The 17,303-nt window shown below is 49.5% G+C and overlaps 1 protein-coding gene across 1 annotated transcript in view; it reads left to right on the plus strand.

Annotated features, from left to right (window-relative positions):
• Slc6a13 (solute carrier family 6 member 13) overlaps window positions 1-16,912 on the plus strand; it is a 36,216-nt gene extending 19,304 nt beyond the window's left edge. The window contains exons 4-15 of the mRNA XM_051203598.1: window positions 2,131-2,271; window positions 4,171-4,255; window positions 4,878-5,010; window positions 5,809-5,943; window positions 11,694-11,797; window positions 12,636-12,760; window positions 13,685-13,797; window positions 14,080-14,217; window positions 14,813-14,915; window positions 15,239-15,339; window positions 16,285-16,455; window positions 16,775-16,912. Of these exons, the coding sequence (XP_051059555.1) occupies window positions 2,131-2,271; window positions 4,171-4,255; window positions 4,878-5,010; window positions 5,809-5,943; window positions 11,694-11,797; window positions 12,636-12,760; window positions 13,685-13,797; window positions 14,080-14,217; window positions 14,813-14,915; window positions 15,239-15,339; window positions 16,285-16,455; window positions 16,775-16,897 (1,472 nt within the window). The 3' untranslated portion in view covers window positions 16,898-16,912. The remainder of the gene's footprint in view (window positions 1-2,130; window positions 2,272-4,170; window positions 4,256-4,877; window positions 5,011-5,808; window positions 5,944-11,693; window positions 11,798-12,635; window positions 12,761-13,684; window positions 13,798-14,079; window positions 14,218-14,812; window positions 14,916-15,238; window positions 15,340-16,284; window positions 16,456-16,774) is intronic.
• Window positions 16,913-17,303: the final 391 nt, after the last annotated feature.

The following is a 17,303-nucleotide window of genomic DNA, read 5'->3' on the forward strand; positions in this document are numbered from 1 at the left end:
ATATTTCATCAATTATTCTACCACATTGACACTATGACTTAAAATTTTAGACCACTTAATTTCATATTTTCTCTCTTTATAGCTAATATTTTAATTTATGTTTTTATTTTGAAATAGTTACAGATGCACAGAGAGGTATAAAAGTACAGGGAAGTCCATTTTTCCTCAATGACTTTGTACAGAAACACAGGACGTTAGTTAGCAAAACACAGAAACTGACATTGGCATCATCCACAGAATGTACTCACATTTCTGTGACTTTTCACACTCCCTGGTCTGTGTGTGTCCTTCTAATTTTGCCACATGCTGATTTGTTTTGACCACCACCACCACCAAGCGCCCCATAGTGGCTTCACCACACCCATCTGCATCCTGTGGCCACACCCACCTTTCCCCGCCTCCGTTTTGGCAAACCCTATGCTCATTTCTATTTCTGCCACTCTGAGAATGTCATTTAATGTCTGTATGAAGCGTTTTTGTGACTGAATTTCTCACTCAGCGTGCTCCCCTTCACATCCAGCAGTCTATCCAGGCTGTTTTGTATATTAATAATTCACGTCTTCTCTTAGTTGGGTAGTATTCCATGACACTGATGTCATCTGTTTAGCCTTCACTCATCAAGGGCCCCACTATTTCTCTTCCTTTCTGTGATGCTTATAATGTATTCCTATGTAATATACATGATTTAGGATCTAGTTTTCATTTCAACACTGTGGCCATTTTATGGTTTGTATGCTTCCGTTGTTTGTATAGTCCCATCAAGTGAACATGCCATAATTTAGAAAGTTCTTTGCATGAAACATTGTGCTAATTTTCAATTAGTTGTAAAACTTTCATATTCTGCTGTCATCTTTGTTTATTTAGATAGCTCCCTTTTGATTTGAAATGGTTTGTTTAGAGACAAACTCCTAGAGCAGGATCACTAGATCAAACAGATGTCAAGTTGATGATTCTAAATCTGGTTCATTGGACGTCCTGGGCAGTGTTAACTGGCTGACAATGTCATAAGACATGAGTGAGTCTTTCCCCCATTGCCTATGGTGCTCAAACTTGAACCCAGAGCCTTATCTGTGCTCTACCACTGAACTATACCCATAGACCTGTAGAACATTTTAGTGTCTACACAAGTATGTCTATGCAACTTGGGCTACATAGCAAGTTTGAAGGCCCCTTTGACTATATGAAGCCCTATCTTTAAAAACATCGCCATGGTTTTAGTTACAGAATGGTACCTTACTGTGTTATTTTACACCCTGAAGCTATTAGTGATGATGAACATTTTAAAGGTGTACATTCAGTATTTTTACTTTCTCCTGTGTGAAATGCTTGCCTCTGCTGTCATGGTTTTGTGTTTGTGTGTCTGTGTTTATGGTGTGTGTGCCTGTGTACATGGTATGTTCCTCTGTGTGTGTGTGTGTGTGTGTGTAGGTCAGAGGTCAACCTCAGGTGTTCTTCCTCAGACATTGTCCACCATTTTTTTTTTTTTTTTTTAGATAGAATCTCTCTCTGTCCTAGAACTTTCCAAGTAGGACAGTCTGGCTGGACAGGGAGTCCTAAAGGTCTGCCTGTCTGTGACTCCCCAGATCTGGGATCAGAAGCACATGCCACCAAATCTGGCTTTTTTCTTTTTAAACACAGGTTCTGGTCTTCATGCCGGCAAGGCAAACATTTTTACCAACCAGTCTTGCATTTTTACTTCAGAAATATGTCAGATTAACTCAAGGGAGATGAACTAATGTCATAGTGGAGTTAGTTTTATTTATTTCGAGACAAGGCCTCTCTAGATAGACCAGGCTGTCTTTGAAGGTGTGGTAGTCCAACTGCCTCTGCCTCTGAGTGCTGAGATTATAGGTATGTGCCACTATACCTAGCTCCAGGCTTACGCATTTAAAAGGTGACTCAGAGTCTGACAAACACCAAAGTTCTTGTGTAATAGCAAAAGGCAAGACAAAAGACCAACCCAGGAGACCACTGGGATTTAGAAAGTCCTCTCCTTAGGCCTGGATGTTAGGCCTAGCCCTTCTTGCTATGGGCCCTGATAGCGGCACACAGGTCCCTACTCTCACAGGGGTGGGTGGTATGTGAGAAGTTTTTGCACTGTCCTGGCCCAAAGCTTCAGTCCCTCCCCAGGCATCGGCTATGCCTCACAGATAATCGTCAGCCTCCTCAATGTCTACTACATCGTTGTCCTGGCCTGGGCTCTCTTCTACCTCTTCAGCAGCTTCACCACTGACCTCCCCTGGGGAAGTTGCAGCCATGAGTGGAACACAGGTAAGATCATTGCAAATAGCCCGCTCTCTTCTCCTGCTTGGCTACCTTAACCAGCAGTGAGATTGCCACTGCATCCCAGACATTCAATCTCTAGTTCACATTTTGAACTCATAATCTGTCAAATAGATTCCAATGAATTTATATGAAGAAGAAGAGTAAGGGGCTGGGATGGGGTTCAGTGACAGACACATGTCTGGTGTGTAAGAGCCCCAGCTGCCTCACCCAACACTCCCCTCCCATGTGAGATTTCACAAGCAAAATGGCATGGACTTTAAGAAAAACCTGACACATTCTGTTTGTGCACTGTGCAATAGAGCTGGCTTCTTTTTCTGTGTTCAGCCACTTTTTTGTTTCTATCTGAAATATGGTCCATTTGATATGTCGATGTAGTTATTTGTTTTCCATACCTGATTTTGAGTTTTTCTGAACTTGTATCTGTACTCAACTCAGCAAAGAGTTGTTTTGTCCACTATCCAATAAAATTCACAAGAGCAGCTAACTTCTGTGTTTGTAAAGCCATGTGAGCAGCCTAGATCAAAAGAACTGATGCATCGATAGAGTCCTGATGTATTGAGAACCGTGGCAACAGCAAAGCCAAACTTCTCAACAACCCGGCCTATGAGGATGGACATGCTCTCTGTGCAGTCCCCGCGGCTGCTGGGCACCTGACCAGGGTGTCTGAGGAGCAGAACTGTGGAATTTTCACTTTAAGTGCCAGATGGACTAGCGGCTGGATAGCACAGAAAAAGAATGTTCTGCTTGGCTTCTCATTGCTGCGTGTCATGATCAATGTCCAAGCATCTTTTAGTGCTTGTCCGTGAGATGACCGTGTCCTCATTGGGGGAGGTCAAATTTCAGATATCCTGTATATCAGATATTTATATTTCAATTCATAACAATAGTAAAATTATAGTTATGAAGTAGCATTGAAATAATTTTATGGTTGGTGGTCACCACAACATGAGGAACTGTATTTGAGGGTGGCAGCATTAGGAAGGTTGAGAACCTCTCTCTATAGGCTAGCCTACAACCCAGTCTTACGGAGGCATTTTCTCATTTGAGGCTCTTTCCTCTCTAATGACTCTAGATTGTGCCAAATTGACACAAAACCCGCCAGCACACACACTGTAAACAAAGTAGAAAGGAGTATAGAGAGAAGTAGTTGTCAGGCTTGGCAGCAAGCTCCTTTACTTACTGGGCTATCTTGATGGCCTCCCAAATATCTGTCTTTATATTCCCCAGGATTGTATTGATGATAAACCATTAAAAAGAATGTCAGCATCATATAAAACTCTAACGTGACATTCAGGTCATGAGGAGCTACCATTCATTGCCTCATATTTTTATTTTCATTTATTATTCTACCAGGCTCTTCTAGTAACATCTTTGTTCTAGAGATCAGGGAAGTGATGCTTGGGATGTCAAACTGTCACTCACCAAAACCCACATAGCCAATACCTTGAGAGTCAGCATTCAAGCTAATGCTCTCTGACCTTGTCCTTACATCTGTGTTCTTGGTCACTTTGCTAAGTGACTTTCTTAGAAGGTATTCTTACCATTCCTCCAAGGCTGTGGCTCCACCCGGGACACATATATAATATAATATATTATATAATATTATATATTATATATGTTATATATAATATAATATATAAGGGATAACTTATATTTCCACTCACCTGGCACACGGAGCCTCTTCCCATACAGACAAACAGTGAAAAGTCCACTGTGCAGTGTGCAAGAGGTGAGGTCGTCACGTGGAAGGCTGCTGCATGGGAGAATGTGAGGCTCGAAGGATTCTAGCCCAGTGCCTTCTGGCCACCTTTGATCCTGTTTTCTTTGGTCATGCCCAATGTTGGCTGACGAACTCTCTCCTTCCTCCCTGGGGTTCATGGGTAGAAAACTGTGTGGAGTTCCAGAAGGCCAATGACTCCCTGAATGTGACTTCTGAGAATGCCACCTCCCCTGTCATCGAGTTCTGGGAGTAAGTATGTTCCCTCTTCCTTTTGGATGTGGCTGTGTATTCCAAAGAGGGGCCTGGGCTTGGGAATTTCCCTGGGCAGCACCTATGTGACTAAGTTCTAGAGGACCTTTACTGCAGGACTATTCTCAGATGAACTTTGTAATTCTCATGTCAGAGGGTGTCCATATATGTGTACCTATACTAACCACCCGCCCATCTGGCTGAAGGTGCTACATCTCATCCAGACCCTGTCCCTGAATGTCATTCACCCAAGGCTTTATCCCTGACACCAAGCATCCTCAGATGTCTGGATCCCCTCCCCCATGCTCAGTGAATATTCCAAGCAAACTGAACTGGGCACAGTGTATGCTAACCGTACTTTAGGTCTGTCACCATCTCTGTGCAAAGGAGAACATTGCAGGTTTTTAGACAAGAGCTTGGAGGAGTCACTCTGCCCACACGTGTACCCTTAGGGTTGGCGGCGGCGGTGGGGTTGTCTAGCATGTTTATGGCTCTGGGTTCTATCCCCTATACAGAACAACAAAAAATCACAGAATAAATAAAAACCAACGACACAGAAGGGAGGGAGAGGAAGGAAGGAATGACACCCAAGAAAAAGGCCAGGGCACACCTTCTCTCTTAGGAGGCGAGTTCTGAAGCTCTCAGATGGCATCCAGCACCTGGGGATGCTGCGCTGGGAGCTGGTCCTGTGTCTCCTGCTTGCCTGGATCATCTGCTACTTCTGCATCTGGAAGGGGGTCAAGTCCACGGGCAAGGTCTGTGCTGGCAAGCGCCTTCACCCTCCCGTTCCAGGACAGCCTGCTTTCCCTATCACCCTTGGTTTAGCCTACTCAAGACAGGGGAGAATGACAACAGCCACATAAGCTGCTTCCTTCCTTGATTCTGTGCTTCTCATGCCCTCCTGGGAGATGAATGGAAGGAGGGAGGGAGGAGGGGCAGCACCAGAGGAATTCCAGCTCGCAATGTACAGTGGGTGTGAGCATCTTGCAAATCTAACAGCCATGGGTCCCCATTTCATGAGAGAGTTCAGTGGATAGAGAATGCCGTTAGAACATACATACATCTCTCATGATTCTTGGCCTGTTCAAGGATTTTGGCTTTTCTTTGTCCTACAGTCTGAAGTGGTGTGTGTGTGTGTGTGTGTGTGTGTGTGTGTGTGTGTGTAAGCTCTTCTGGACTCCTGCCCTGGGGGCCTCTCATAAGTCTTCTTTCCTAATTTGCAACCCCAAGGGATCATGTGGCCCAGATATTTGCATACCAGACACCTGCTGCAGTTCTAAGCACTTGTGTGGGCAAATGCTTGTGTTCACCGGGCCACTCCACAAATACTGAATAGCATGGAGGGTGGGGCTGGAGGGAAGGAGAGGTGAGTTGTGGTTCAAGACTGGGAGGGATGGAGCTTACAGCTGCAGGGTTGAGGGAGAGCAGGAGGGGGAAATCCCTTGACCTTTTCCGTGGGCTGGGAGCTCCTGTGTCAGACCCCTTCTCCCTGCTGGGGTTCCAGCACGCTCCTGACTTCCTCTCTCTCCTGGTCTCTCCTCTGCCTTGACCAGGTGGTATACTTCACAGCCACGTTCCCTTACCTCATGCTGGCAGTCCTGCTGATTCGAGGAGTGACGCTGCCTGGGGCAGCCCAAGGGATTCAGTTTTATCTGTACCCGGACATCACACGCCTGTGGGACCCCCAGGTGAGAAGCCACCACATGGTTCTGGGGTGCTTGGCCTATCTGGAGTATCTCAGCTCCTGGATGGTCTGATCTGTGGTGATGGCGGTTAGCATGGCAGGGGTGGGCGTGCCCCCTTCTGCAAACGTGTGCCAGCAATTCCTCGTGATCATACAGCGCCTGCCACTGCCCTTTCCTGGGCTACAGCTGCCCAGGGAACCCTTGGGGACTGCAAATACCACTAAGCACTTTTACTACAGACGGGCTGTCCTTTCCCCCTCCTTATTCTCAAATGCCATGTTTCCTTCTGAGCGCCCTCTCTTGTCTCACCCTGCTTAGCTTGCCACCCCTTTTGCCCTGTGGTGACCTCTCTCTGGCCAAGTGACCTGACCCTCCAGCCTCTGCTTCCTGCCCCCCCCCCCACACACACACAGCAGCTGGGCTGGTGTCAAATTTCCTGTCAGTTGTCTCTTTCCCTTCAGGCTTAGCCTTTCATGCTCTCACTCCACTGCGGCAGGTTCTCCACGTCCAGGGAGGAGCGCTGGCGGGTTGTACTGCCTTACAGTGAGGGAGTATGAAGTGGCCTGATTGTGAAGCCCCTGCTTCTGACAGGTGTCCTCTTGGCAGCCATTTTGAAGGCTGGTCAAGCAGCAGGGACATGGAGGCTACTACCCAGTGTATCATGCTGCCTGCGCTGCCTTGGCTCAGTGGGGAGAAAGTGTCTAGGTTGGCAAAGCCCCTCTTGGTTTTGGGGGACTCTGTATCAGCACAAGAACCCCCCAGGGGACATGAGGACAAATGGCTCCCAGCACCTAGAAGACTGCTTGCTAGATGGCCTCCCCTCCAAATAGCCCTATCTGTGAAGTTGCAGGAAAGCAGCAAGGCGAGGGATGGGCACAGGGCTCCAAGTCCCCACTGGCCTGAGGCAACAGTTCTCCTTTGGGCAGAATTGGGCTTAATCCAGAACTGACCATTTCCAAGTCTGCAGACTCATCTGGGGGAATTACAAGTCTTCTCAGGGCAGCATGGCTGCCAGCAGCCAGGCCACACCCGGCTAGAATCTCCTTGCAAACTCCAGCAGCCTCAGTCCTGAGTCTTCCTGTGAGATGTGAGTCTTACCTTCTCTTCCCTGGCTTCTCACAAACCACAGAGATGCAGACTACGATCAAACAGCCTCATGGGGCATTGGGAACCAAGCTATAGGACCAGAGGTGTTGTTGCTTCTGGTCCTTGGCAGCAAAACTGCTTCACTCTGCAGATAGGCAGATCATAGGCCCACGGTACAGTGTTTAAGTGATGTTTCTGTTCTGTGATTTGGAAGACTTTTATCTTTACCTGGAGCCAAAGGATTACAATGGGTAGGGGACAGTAAGCAGGCTGCCCTGGGGCAGTAGTGTAGGCAGGCTAGATAAAGTCAGGCTTAGATCCACCTTGCAGAAGGGACCCCTTGAGGTTCTAGAACAACAGGTAGGCCGGAAGGCCAAAGGAACCCAATATTTGTAGCTTTGTCCTAACCAGCTATTTGTAGCTAACAACTGTTATGCCCTGGCACTAGCAAGAGGTTTGCATGTGTTATCTCAGCTAACTCTCACAGCATAGTAACAAGATACTCCTATGTTATAGAGAAACAGGCCTAAAGGCCCTTAAGATTTTTGTGGCATTGGAGATGACTGCAAGGCACCATGTGTGCCAGGCCAGCTCTCAACCCCTGGGTTTTAAGACTGTCTTCACATCTGCAGCTGGAAGCAGCTCTGGATGCCGACAAACCTTACAGACTTTCAGAGCTCCTCTGGAACGCAAGGTGTTTGCTCACCCTGACTCCTTGTGCAAAGTGTATTGAGCTGCATTCTGTGCCAGGCCCATTCTTGGTGCAGTGTTTGGAAAGGAGTCATGAATATGAGCCAGGACACTTTCAACTCCAGGGGTTAATGAAGCTGTGTCTGGATTGACTCGGAGAGAGAGGCTTACTGAAGCTGAACTCCTGTCGCCATCAGTCCAGTCCCCAGCAACTGGAGGCCGCACAGGGAACTTTCTTGTTCCATAGGCTTTGCGGCTGTGGGCAGGGAGCAGTTTCAAGGGCAGCCAGGGTGTAGTTCCATGTTGTCATCTGTGAGCTGAGTAGCACCTGCAGGGTGGGACACCCTGCTAGGCCCTAATTGAATGTAGTTGGCACTCCTTGGGGAGTGTGATAATCCCACCTGGTGTTTGCCTGGCAGTTGAGAAAGGTACAGAATCCCCACTAGGTAACACAAAGACTAAAGGCATCCCTCCCGCCAAGAGCAGAGGAGGAGAGCCAGGGGAGACTGCTGGTTTCTCTCTCATTTCTGTCTCTCCTGTGTGCTGGCCAGGTTCCCGCCTTTCCCAGGCTCCAGGGCTCATGCTGAGAGCTGGCTCTTAGGAACACAGCACCTGCTTTGCTCACACTAGGTGTTTCTCCCTCATTGCAACCTCTTGTTCTGCTGAACTTCCGCTGATGAGTAAGGGCGGGCAGTGGGGGTAGATTGTCTGAAGAGCCCTGTGGAAACTTTTAACTCCCACATGTTGCAATTCTTATGAAGAGGGTGTTGTAACCATGGATCAAAACGATTTTTTTTTTTTTTTTTGAGACAGGGTTTCTCTGTGTAGCCCTGGCAGTTCTGGAACTTGCTCTGTAGACCAAGCTGGCCTCAAACTCACGGAGCTTGACAGGCCTCTGCCTCCTGAGTGCTGGGATTAAAAGTGTGCATTGCCACCGCCGCCACCACCACCCAGCAAAAGTAGTTCTTTATTTTGGTGTTATCTATGGAGAGCTGAAGCAAGGCTGCTCACTCGTGTTTATCTCTCACCAGGCACAAGGCTCAGTGTCTGTCATGGTTGAATTGTTTTAATCACCAAATGCATCCTGAGTCAGGTATTGGCCTCATTTTATGGATGGAAACATGAAAGCTTAGGAAATTGAAGAGAATTGCTAAGAAGCAGAAGCTAGTATGTGAGAGGGGTAGGTCTGGTCTTGAGGACTTATTTAGAGTCCGATACCTTACCCTCTATCCTCTCTCTCTCTCTCTCTCTCTCTCTCTCCCTCCTCCCTCTCTCCCCCTTTCCCTTTCCCTCTCCCTCTACCCCACTCCTCATGTAGCCTGGGCTGGCTTGGAACTTGCTTTGTTGTTAAGAACGACCTTGAACTCCTGAGTCCTGATTCTTCTGTCTCTTACTTTTCAAGTGCTGGAACTTCAAGATGTGTACCATATGGCCCTCTGAAAGTCTTTAATTATTCGAGTCCTAAGGATTACGTTGTTATTATTCTAGGGTAGGGAATTAATATTTATTTGTGCATTTTGCATACATTTTTTTTGTTATTGGACTGATTTTTCTGATGAGCACAGGATGGTTCGGAGAGATTAAATCAAGCGCCAGTAAAGAATAGAGGCGGGGTTGGAGCCTAGGTCTGTTTGGCCATGGTGGTTCCATTGTAAGCCATTGCCCTTGTAAGAGCAGCAGACATTTATCCACAAGTATGGAGGTTGAAGACATCGTTCCTGTGTCTTCTCTCCTCCTCTCTCCCCTAAACACCTCTTTTTGCCCACACTCCACCATGTGTTTTTCATACTTTTTTCTCTGGGTCAATCTTCTGGTCCAGCGGGAGACACATCAGAGTTGTGTTCTGAAACCCAGGGAGCCTGGAATGATGAGGGAGCGGGTTGCCTGTGGTGGGGAACAGAGCAGCTCGCTCTGTGTGTTCCCTAAGCCTCCCCACCACTCCATCCTGTTCCATTCCCCTACCCCAGCAGGCTTGATGGGCTGCAGCTGCACAGAGCTGGCTCTGCCAAGTTCACAGCCAGAGGGCTTTCGTCAAAGGCCACATCTAACCCTTGAGCTCTGAACCCTCGCCCTCCTGTGTGGCAGCTTCTCTGTTCTCATTAACCTCTCTCCTGACATGGCCCATTCTGCTCTCCTGTCCCCAACCCCTGCTAGGTGAGGCAAACAGCCAAGTCATGGTTTCTCGGAAGACTTCTTCCCAAATCCAAGTTCACAAATATGCACGGTCTCAGAATGGAGCCATTGCTTGCCTAGGGGCCATCACAGTGTCTCCGGGGCACACAGAATGTCCTTGTAACACAGGACAATGCACTGTGAGGCATGGAGCAAAAGTCCAAGGCTAGGCTTTCAGGCCTAAATGGTCTATCTGGGAGAAAGCATCATGACAGCCATCCATTAACTCTGCCCTCTCGCCTCCAGTCCAGGATACCCTCTCTGTCCAGCTCAGTGTCCCTTGCTGCAGCGTTCTGCTTATTAAGTGGCCCAGACCCTACGGAGTCAGGAAAGAATAGGACAGAGCAATATGAGAGGCCACTGTGTTTCCCTTAGATGATTAGGGCACTTTTAGGACAGCAGAGGACCTGGGACATCTTGAAGGGACAGCCGCATGGGTGCCATCACTTTCATATGCCCTTGTGGTCTCCTTAACCCTGCCCTCTGCTTGTCTAGCTGCTCTGAAAGGCTCAGTCCCATTACTCTTCCCCACTGCAGTTTGCGCTTATGGTTATCCGGTGCCTTCTGTGTCCTGTGCTGTTGTCTGGTGAGCTCTAGCCCTTCCCCTACCCTGGACTATGCTTCCTACTGCTGCTGGCTTTTCCCTGGAGGGGATTCTCAGGGAGCAGAGAAGACAGAAGGCTGCAGATGCACTTTTGCTTTCTCTGCCATCTCTCCGTTTGGTCCCTATGCCTGTAGAGATGGAACTGTATTAAGAGGATCTGCATCTGATGCCATTTCTCGAGGACTCTATGACACTGATTCCATAGCTGACTGTTGGTATTGCCAGGGAGCTTTGGAAAAGCTCTGGGTTCTCTCATCCAGCCTGCGGGACTCAGCGTCTTAGCTGTGGATGTTGGCTGAGGAACAGGAGTGATTCTATATGGTCAGCTGCCCTGGGATCCTTTAGATCCCCGTCCTGCAGAGGAAGACGGGCACTTGAGTAGGACTGATGATCAGAGAGTGGAGGGTGGGGTGAGGGAAGAGCAGGGAGGCTGGTGGTTATGGTTAAGAAATTAGGGAGGGGCAGGAAGAGACTGGGGAGCTGTGGGGCCAGAAGGGGCACTAGAGGCTGTGATCTGTGGAAGGAAATGATGGGAGGTAAGAGGGCTGTGGCCTCCAGAACCCACCTCCTGCAACCCTGCAGAATGGCTTAGCCCTGAGCCTTGATGCTCTTTCTCGCTGGGATATTATTCTAGCTGTTAGATCTAAACCACAACATGTAAGGCTGGGCCAGCCAGCTGAGATAACAGTGACAGCCACACCGAGGGTTAATGGGGGAGACTTTGGCTTTCCACTGACTCCTCTGGACACCTCTGGGAGGAGGGCTATTCCCTTTGCTTTTAAGACATAAAGGATTGTGGAACAAAGCTACAGGCTTGAAATGGCTTGACATTATGGCCCCTCATCCCTAGAAATGCCTTCACTTCTGCTCACACTGCCGTGAGACCTGAGATAGGAGGACACGAGGCAGAGCCAAGGGCTTTATATCCATGACTGAATACCTAATACCAAGCTCTAGATCTAGAGCATCTTTTCAATCCCCCCCCATGCCTCTGTTGGTCCTCTTTGAATGCCCAACATCTGTTCCATCCTGAAGCATTCCCAAGAAATCCATTTAGGGGCCCATGATGGAGAGCCTCTAGGTGAGCAGTGGGAACGGGTCTGCTGCCACGGCTAGCCAGGGCCCGGGGCGTGCCTGTGTTCTCTCATGGAGGCTCACATGAGCTTTCATACTGTTCAGCTTCCTCCTTTCCCTTGTGTAGGTGTGGATGGATGCAGGCACCCAGATCTTCTTCTCCTTTGCCATCTGTCTGGGGTGCCTCACGGCCTTGGGCAGCTACAACAAGTACCACAACAATTGCTACAGGTGACTCTCTCGTCTCTTGCCAACCTAGATCAGGGTGGACCACACTAGCTCATGCACCTGTCCATCTGCATCCCACCTTGGTACCCCAAGGCTACGGAAAACTCATAGAAGCCAGCTGTAGGCTGGGCAGAGGATTGCTTTTCAAAAGGTAGGACTGATGTGATTGGCTGGAAGACCACATGAGGTACACAACCTTCCCTGGCTTATTAAGAGGCTCGTAGGTGCTAGAGAGCTATGCCAGCAAGGCTGGGAAATTACTACTAACGTTGTACAAAGGTGACCCTGTCTTGGTGACGCTACCAGACAAACGATGTGTCCTTATGCAGTCTCATTTCACTGCCAAGGCCTACCTCCCAGACACCTCTCTCCACTTTATGATCTCTGTCGCATGCCCACCTGGTTCATACTCAAGAGTTTCATCCAGCTTTAATATTACCTGAGATATAGCCAAGAATTCTATTGTGCATTCCAAGATCAAATTGAGGCATCCAAGAATCATTTGTCATCTGTGATTGTCTATGCACAAACCACATGGATTCATATCAGAGTGGCCGTGTCCCTAGACATATAGTAGGAGTGTGTCAGGGTGGATGTGATGGAGTGGCTGGAATGGTCAGTCTTCTTCTTCCATATGGCATCATTCTTTCGGGACCACCATGGTTTACTCCACACAAGAGCTAGTTGAGGGTCAAAGGGGCTGGAGGAGGGGTACACTTGACAGTCTGAATTCTGCCAGGGAGCCCCACCCTTGGCCTCTGCAACTGTGGGAGAGCCCAGGCCTTTGGCGGTTCTCTTCTGACCTAGCCTGTTGCCTCCTTCTCCCACCTGCGCCCCACAGGGACTGCATCGCCCTTTGCATCCTCAACAGTGGTACCAGCTTCGTGGCCGGCTTTGCCATCTTCTCCATCCTGGGCTTCATGTCTCAGGAACAGGGTGTGCCCATATCTGAGGTTGCTGAGTCAGGTGAGTATTCTGGGGAGGCCGAGGACAACCAGGACCCAGAGTTAACACTGAAAAAGTTTCCAGTTTTTAGAGTAGGGGAACCTAACTGTGTGGGTCCATATAAATATTCCAAAACAACAACAAAAATCCCAAGCATTTTTGATAAAGGACATTGAAGCAGCATATGACACATGCTATGTAGAGCATCTGGCTTGTACCATGAGGTATAAACCATGTGAAACTGATACCAACACTATCCTGGCTGTTCTAGTGTGGGAATTGGGTCCAAGGTCACAGGGTATCCTTGGCGTTTTGGAGGAAGCTTCCTGTGGCTTAACCAGGCTTTGGCAGGGGAGTTTGCTTCTGCTGTTGGAATCAGCTTAAAGAAGCAATTATTTGACAATGAATGTGTCAGTGGGTTCTTTTGACTCCTGTTCACTGACGACGGGTACAGAAAAGGCTTCAGGGTAGCCACAGTGAATTGCAGGCCCAGACCAAATCCAGGCCTGATTATGTCTCAGCACCACGGCAAAGCCACCCACCCTTCCCTGCCCTAGTTTTCAGCAGGTCCCTCCCACTTTCTCATACATTCCTTCAGGTCAGCTTCATGGATTTGTTTAGCCTGCTGGCTCCTGGACCTCATTCTTAGCTTGAGACTCCTGGTTTGAGGCAGTAGATCTGAGTGCCTAAAGTCCTTGTTAGGCCCAAGTTTCTCCATTGCTAGGGTCTCTAGATTCTCTTCTTGCTGTAATATGGTGGGGTGGTGGACACTGAGAATCAAGTAGAGGCTTGGGTGGCTTATGTCGGTATGTGCTAGTGATGACAACTTTGGGGGCAGTTTCTTCCAGCTCTGTTATTCCATGGCCCCATCCTGGGAGGCCCTGGGGTTGCAGAGGCCTGGGGCTGGCTCAGGTTCTGGCCTGTGTTCCTCTGCTCCTGCTGTAGGCCCCGGCCTGGCTTTCATCGCCTACCCTCGAGCTGTGGTGATGTTGCCCTTCTCACCATTGTGGGCCTGCTGTTTCTTCTTCATGGTTGTTCTTCTGGGACTAGATAGCCAGGTATCAGAGGTGGCCACTCCAAGTCTGAGGGACGAGTGGGTGTGGAGGGCAATGGTTGAGACCCTATGAGACCTTGAATAGTTGGGGACTGGGTGGATGTCAGAGGTGGATGCCTTTCCAGGGACCTGGAGGAGCTGTCAAGGTGGCTCACACCCACACACAGGGGTAACTGCTCTGGGGGATTGAGTGGGAGCCTGCTGGCTGGAAGGAAGCTAGGGCTGGCTGATGGGGCTTGCTCCAGGAGCTCAATTCCCCCACACTTTCTCTTACCCTCTCATTCAGTTTGTGTGTGTAGAAAGCCTGGTGACAGCGCTGGTGGACATGTATCCCAGGGTGTTCCGTAAGAAGAACCGAAGGGAGATCCTCATCCTCATTGTATCTGTCATCTCCTTTTTCATCGGGCTGATCATGCTCACAGAGGTGAGGGTCCCCAAGGCTAGACGGGGACCTGATTAGGAGTCAAACACATAATGACTCCTCTGGGAAGGACCACAGGGTAGGCCTGTGGTCTTGGGGGCACTAGGCCCCCATCTTTAGCTCCCACAGAATGAATGTTTGAGGAGTAATGTGGCTCTAGGGTACAGAGAACGGACGGAGAGGATGGATGGGAAGTATTAGCATGAGAAAGCTACCTCTCTGGTGGGATCCCGTGCTTTCCCAGGAACGACCTCAAAGAGAAAGAGGTACCTTGGGGATGGGTGGCCTTCTGTCAGTGTCACACAGGAGAAGACAGGTGACAGAACCTGTCAGCTTGAGAAATCCACAGATGGCTAGCCTTCCTCCAAAGACTGGATACACTGTCTGGAGCTGTCTCAGGGACAACAATAACAGCTGTCTGATGTTCTCCATATTCCTTCCAGAAATAGCGATTGCTTTTGATTGCTGGGCCTTCAGAGCTAAAGTGTCTTATACTATCGTCTGTGAGCCTCACCACCTCTGTCCAGCTGGGAGGCTGCAGGACATAGGGCTCATAGAGGTTGGCCCTTCTGCATCCTCCCAATAATCTCCCACACAGGGCGGCATGTACGTCTTTCAGCTCTTCGACTACTATGCAGCCAGTGGCATGTGCCTGCTCTTTGTGGCCATCTTTGAGTCCTTCTGTGTGGCATGGGTGTACGGTGAGTGGCTGCTGCCCTGGGCCCAGAGCCAGCGCTCTCAGACAAAAGGGACACATCTGCTGCTCACACTCACTTTTCCTGTCACAGCCAGAGCACCTGAGGAGCCCACACCCCGTCCCGTCCGAACCCTTGAACAGCTTCAGTGTCTCCTTTCCCTGATGTTGTGTATGCCCACGATTCCTAGCCAACTGCTTTCTCACAGCCGTGGTTCCAAAATGCAGCTATATCACTGTTTGTCCATGCCCACCCTCGTCTGCTTGACCCCGTCCCAACCTCTCACGGCCCGAAATGAGTTTTTTTGCCCTTCCTCTTTCTCCTGACAGGAGCCAGCCGCTTCTATGACAACATTGAGGATATGATCGGATACAAGCCTTGGCCTCTTATCAAATATTGTTGGCTTTTTTTCACCCCAGCTGTGTGCATGGTAACAGAACTCTCAAGGGGTAAAAAAGGCAGGGTGGAGGGGGATTGTGGTTGCAGCAGAGTGGAAGCCCATAGTTCCTTAGGCCTTGGACGCCATCTTAGATTTTCATTCACCCTCTCACTAGATAAGAAAGGAAGAGAAATTCCTCCTTTCCCCATCACAGAGGAGTTCCCCTAACCACTGAGGGTAACTCGAAGTTCAAGGCTGTCAGATGAGCTGACCTATCGGTCAGCACAGCGTGAGGCTGACATCATGTTCAAGGTTGACCAATAGGACAGTGTGAGGCTGACGTCAGATTCAAGGTTGACCAATAGCACAGCACGAGGATAAGATCAGATTCAAGGTTGACCAATAGTACAGCACGAGGCTGCTGTCCCAGTTAGGACTAAAAAGCAATGCTAGGCTGTTCAGAATCATGCTTGTGAGCACACCGGCCAGTCCACAAAGTGCTACATACACACACATATGCGCGCACACGCACACGTGTGCGCGCGCACACACACAGTCTCAGCAACTCACAGGATAAGTATCAGCTCTAAGTTCAACAGGTGAAGCACTCACACCATCTAGGATGTTTCAGAGAGCCCAGCAGTTCTGGAGCTCCTACCAAGTGTCTGATATGAACTAGGACAGTAGTTCGAGACTGGAGTCCTCATGGCTGACTCTTGGTGCCGGAGACAGCACACAGTTATGTCCTAAATAGGGCCAACTGAGGAGAGGGACCCAAGGGTCTTGCAGGGACAGGGCATGTACACTGCAAATAGTTATCCAGGAGTGAACTTTGAGCAGAATGAGGGTGGAACTTGGAGACTGACTGACTTAGATAGGCAGCACAGCCTGCTGGGAGAACAAACCCTACCAGGCAGAGTTTGGGGGTGGGTGGGATGAGGGTCCTGATGGCACAGGGCCCCAGCACCAACCTCTTCCTCTTCCGTTTCATTCCAGGCAACTTTCCTGTTCTCCTTGATCAAATATACACCACTGACCTACAACAAGAAATACACATACCCTTGGTGGGGGGATGCCCTGGGGTGGCTGCTGGCTCTGTCCTCCATGATCTGCATTCCCGCCTGGAGCATCTACAAGCTTAGGACTCTCAAGGGCCCACTCAGAGAGGTAGGAGGAAAGCAGTAGGGGTAGGAGCCTCATTGGATGGGTAGGTCTTGGATGGCAAGAGGGTTGCTTTCCCATGGGAGTTGGTGTAGAGGGACCCCCCCCCACAAGCCTGGCATGGGTACCAGAGATCCAGAGAAAGAGTAGTTGGGAGTCTTAAAAAAGAGACACAGCAGAACTGGAGACCCAAGCTGTGACTGTGGTCTTGGCAGCTGCAAGCAGGTTTACAGTAGGGAAGGAAGGCAGACATTAGTAATAGTAATGAGGGGCATTGACAGGCACACCTCCTCTACCATGGCAACTATCTCTACTGTCCTTTCAGAGGCTCCGCCAGCTCGTTTGTCCAGCTGAAGACCTTCCCCGGAAGAACCAACCAGAACCTACTGCTCCTGCTACACCTATGACTTCCCTTCTCAGGCTCACAGAAGTGGAGTCTAACTGCTAGGGCCAGGGCCTTGGACATGCCCGTGAGCCTGGCTATGGGGACAGCTATAGCAGCAGAGGCCAGAAAAGACAAGAGGGGGTACTTGGCACCCACCTTCTGAGCTGGGTGCCTTCTATATCAACTCTCCTGCTCCAGGGTGGGCCAAACACTGTGACATGTCCACAGCAGTAACACCCCTATGAGGCAGCTTAGGAAGCCCAGCAAGGGCTGGGGAGGTGGCAGTGTGGCTGGTCGCTGGGCCCTCTTCCCTCCATGCCATTAAACCCAACTTCTTCCCACAACTGCTTGCCGATATGCCTGGTTTCTGCCCTCTCTTCGTGCCTTGCCTCCCTCTTCATCATGACATTGTGGCTCTAGGGCCCTGCCTCCTCCTGATTCTCTTTCCCCACTGAGGTTTTCACTGGAT

The sequence above is a fragment of the Phodopus roborovskii genome, unplaced genomic scaffold (genome assembly GCF_943737965.1).
Source record: "Phodopus roborovskii unplaced genomic scaffold, PHOROB, whole genome shotgun sequence".
NCBI classification, from domain to species: Eukaryota; Metazoa; Chordata; class Mammalia; order Rodentia; family Cricetidae; genus Phodopus; species Phodopus roborovskii.